Source organism: Suricata suricatta, chromosome 17 (assembly GCF_006229205.1).
Source record: "Suricata suricatta isolate VVHF042 chromosome 17, meerkat_22Aug2017_6uvM2_HiC, whole genome shotgun sequence".
In the NCBI taxonomy this organism is placed as follows: domain Eukaryota; kingdom Metazoa; phylum Chordata; class Mammalia; order Carnivora; family Herpestidae; genus Suricata; species Suricata suricatta.
Window position 1 is genome coordinate 38,149,546 of NC_043716.1, and position 3,272 is coordinate 38,152,817.

The following is a 3,272-nucleotide window of genomic DNA, read 5'->3' on the forward strand; positions in this document are numbered from 1 at the left end:
CCAGCTCAGCATTCTCCCGCTCCAGCTGGCGCACCTTCTCCAGGTAGCTGGCCAGGCGGTCGTTCAGGAACTGCATGGTCTCCTTCTCACTGCCATTGAAGGAGCCCTCACAGAACCAGCCGCAGTTGCCCACGTTGGCGGGGATGTTGCAGGCCCCGGGCAGGGTGCAGGTGTGGCAGCTGGGAGGCACGCAGGGCCGAGAGGAGCAGGTGGAGCGGCAGCTCAGGTTGGGAAGGCAGCAGTTGTAAGGCATGGTGCTGGAGGGAGCGGGACACCTGGCTGAACACAGAGTCCAAGTTCTCCAAGCCACAGAGCTGTGGGTGTCCTTCCCCTGGGGAGCATTTATACCCCTTCCACAGAGGGTGTGGACATGGAAGGCAGCCCTTTTTTTCTTACTCATTTGGTTACTGTCAAAAGCCCTTCCTCCCAGTTTGTTATGTTTCCTCAGAAGAGTCCCTCACCTCATAAAAGACTTTACTTGGGCTTCTCGCTAAGTCAGGACTCCTCTGCCATGCTGTGCATCAATGAAGTATGAGCTTCATAGAGTGGCTTCAAAGAACTGGACTCATGAACGCCCTGGGCTTCATTAGTGGGGTGTGGCAGGTCCAGGGACACTATTGCTGCTTTGCCTCCTGGCTTGATGACCCTGACTCTTTGGTGAGCCCCCAACTCTTCTTGCCAAAGATGGGAAAGCACAGTTCTTGCCCATTTACCTTTTGCCAGGTCAAATTTCCAAATGCCAAATGCCAGATTCATAGTTCTCAGAAAGACGAATGGATCTCTTCTAGAATAGTTACAACAGCCTGGCTCCCAGTGGCTCTGTTTCTTGATATGGCAGAAATTTCCATAATAATGTTAACCAGCTAAATAATAGATAGCTACCAGGATAACAGTATGTCTGGTGCACTGTAAGGAATGGAAGGTAGACCCAGGGCTGTCAGAAGGACCTCACACTTGTTGAGCACCTGCACAGGCTCACCTTGGTGCTAGGCCCTTTTCACAAACATGATCTCATCCATGCCTCACCATGCATGACCCTTCAAGGTACATGATATTATTCCCATTTTACAGATATGTTGTGAATCCAGGATTCCAACACAGAGAACAATGGTCTCTGTTCATCGCCCCATGCTGCTTAAATACAAATGAACTATCTCCTTCCCCAAATTTTTCAGACGGATAATTTCTTCCTCCTCTGTGAGCTCTCATCTCACTTTACGCATGGCATTGCACAACTTTCATGCTCATATATCCCTGTTTTCTGAGTTCCCTGAAGGCAGGAGCAGAGTCTAATTCTCTGAATCCTCAGCAATAAGTGCATGGAACTCAGTAGGCACTCAATGGGTGTGCTTTGAGAGGATGAGGAATGAACATGGAATTATGTAAGGCAGGAGATGGTAAGTGATAAGTGAGAGACTGAGGAAATGGGCAAGAGGGCACTGCCAGGATGGGTAGTTCACAGGAGCATATATGTGCTGGGGTGTAAGGCCTCTGAGACACAGAGGAGAAATGTGGGCCCTGCAGGTGGAAGATTGGTGTGCACCCACAGCAGGCAGGAGAGCCCAAGACATGGTCAGTGAGACTAGTGGGTAGGATAGAAGAGGTGTGCAGGGAGGTTGTAGAAAGTAAAGCTGCATGGGGAAGTAAAGGACATATGGTGGAAGTTCTTTATGGCAAACCTAAGGATTTAGGTTTAGACTTAGACTGTCCTGGAGGGAGATGTTATAGGAAATATTTGGCAAACATTTATCTGTTTTAGCAAAATGAAGATAAAGCTGGAGGCAGAGGGGCTGCAGGGAGGTGATTGCAGTAGTGCAGGCCAGCAGTGAGGAGAGGGTGAGTTTAGGTGTCTGCAGAGGAAGTATAAAAGAAGAAATGGTATAAGAACCATTTTCAAAGAAGAGATTTTTTTCACTAGCAATCATTTAGAAAGGTGAGATGTGGGAGAGAATCAAGAATGAAACCAAAAATTGGCAAGTGAAATATTTGGGAGAAACATAGACTGTTTTGCTCAGCAAGGGTGAGCTAGCCCACTTCCTTTAACAGACATTTAACTGAGCCCTTCATGTGCCAGGAACAGAGCCAGGCCCTGGAGATGCAAAGGTGAGCAAGATAGGCAAACCTACAACCTGGTGGAGAATGCACACCAGCCAGGTGCAGTATACATCTGCGACAGGGCAAGCTCTAGTGACTATAGGAACGTGCACCAGGAGGCCTTACCAGATTGAGCGGAGGTCTAAGAAGGCTTTCTGGAGTAAGTGTACATTGTATTTAGTCATGCTTCCCATTTTTCACACAAAAAGTTATATAGGAAATGATAATACTTTATGGCTCACTGGGGCAGTGACTGGGCTGCCTTGGCCAACCACTCCAAGAATCCAGAGCATCAGTACTGTGGACTCCTCCCACTCATTCACCTCAGTAAGGTTGGGAAGTTTTGCAATAGAGGAACAGAAAGAAGCTCAATATGCACCATGTAACAGGGAATGCTAGATGAGGGTGGAGGAGAAGTAAACTCTTTTCATCATCTCATGTTGCTTAAATATAAATGACCTAGCTCTTTCCCTAACTTCTTCTGACAAATTATTTCTTCCTCTTCCTTAAGCTCTCATCTCACCTTGAGCACATGGCATTGTCATGACTTACATGCTTCTCTCTATATATATTTGAGTTCCTTGAAGGCATGAAAAGACTTTCATATGAAGTACCTTGTACACCTCCTTGAGGAGCTTAGGTTTCATCAGGAGGTCAGTGGGAAGCCATTGAAGGTTCTAAGGAAAGCAGTGATATTAGCTTCATTCTTGATCAGCTACATTTGAAGGAATGGTGGAATCTATACCGGAAAATGTTCATCAGGTCCTTGGAGTAGCAAAGCTAGAATTCATGGCTGTTATGATCCTAGTGCAGATGTGAGAGCTGGAGAAATGAGCCAAGGGAGAATGTTCAAGGAGAAGAGCAACAAGGGTCTAAGGACCAAATTTTTGGGGTTCCCCAACCAAAGAGCAGGAGAAGGAAAAAGAATCAGAAGGAAATGGAGAAATGGTGAGATAAAATGCAGAGAGTTAGTTCATGGCATCAGAGAAGGCTAAGCAGGAGAGCTTCAAAATGGAGGTGAAGGCCGCAACAATTTCCTACTTGACACATCCCCAAAGACAAGGGAAATGAAAGCAAAACTGAACTCTTGGGACTTCATCAAGATAAAAAGCTTCTGCAAGGCAAAGGAAACAATCAAGAAAACTAATAGGCAACCGACAGAATGGGAAAAGATAGTT

At 46.5% G+C, this 3,272-nt stretch overlaps 1 protein-coding gene across 1 annotated transcript in view; it reads right to left on the reverse strand.

The window, feature by feature from the left end:
• LOC115281620 (keratin, type I cuticular Ha3-I-like) overlaps positions 1-256 on the reverse strand; it is a 17,014-nt gene extending 16,758 nt beyond the window's left edge. The window contains exon 1 of the mRNA XM_029927035.1: positions 35-256. Within this exon, the coding sequence (XP_029782895.1) occupies positions 35-253 (219 nt within the window). The 5' untranslated portion in view covers positions 254-256. The remainder of the gene's footprint in view (positions 1-34) is intronic.
• Between the last annotated feature and the right edge of the window lie 3,016 nt (positions 257-3,272).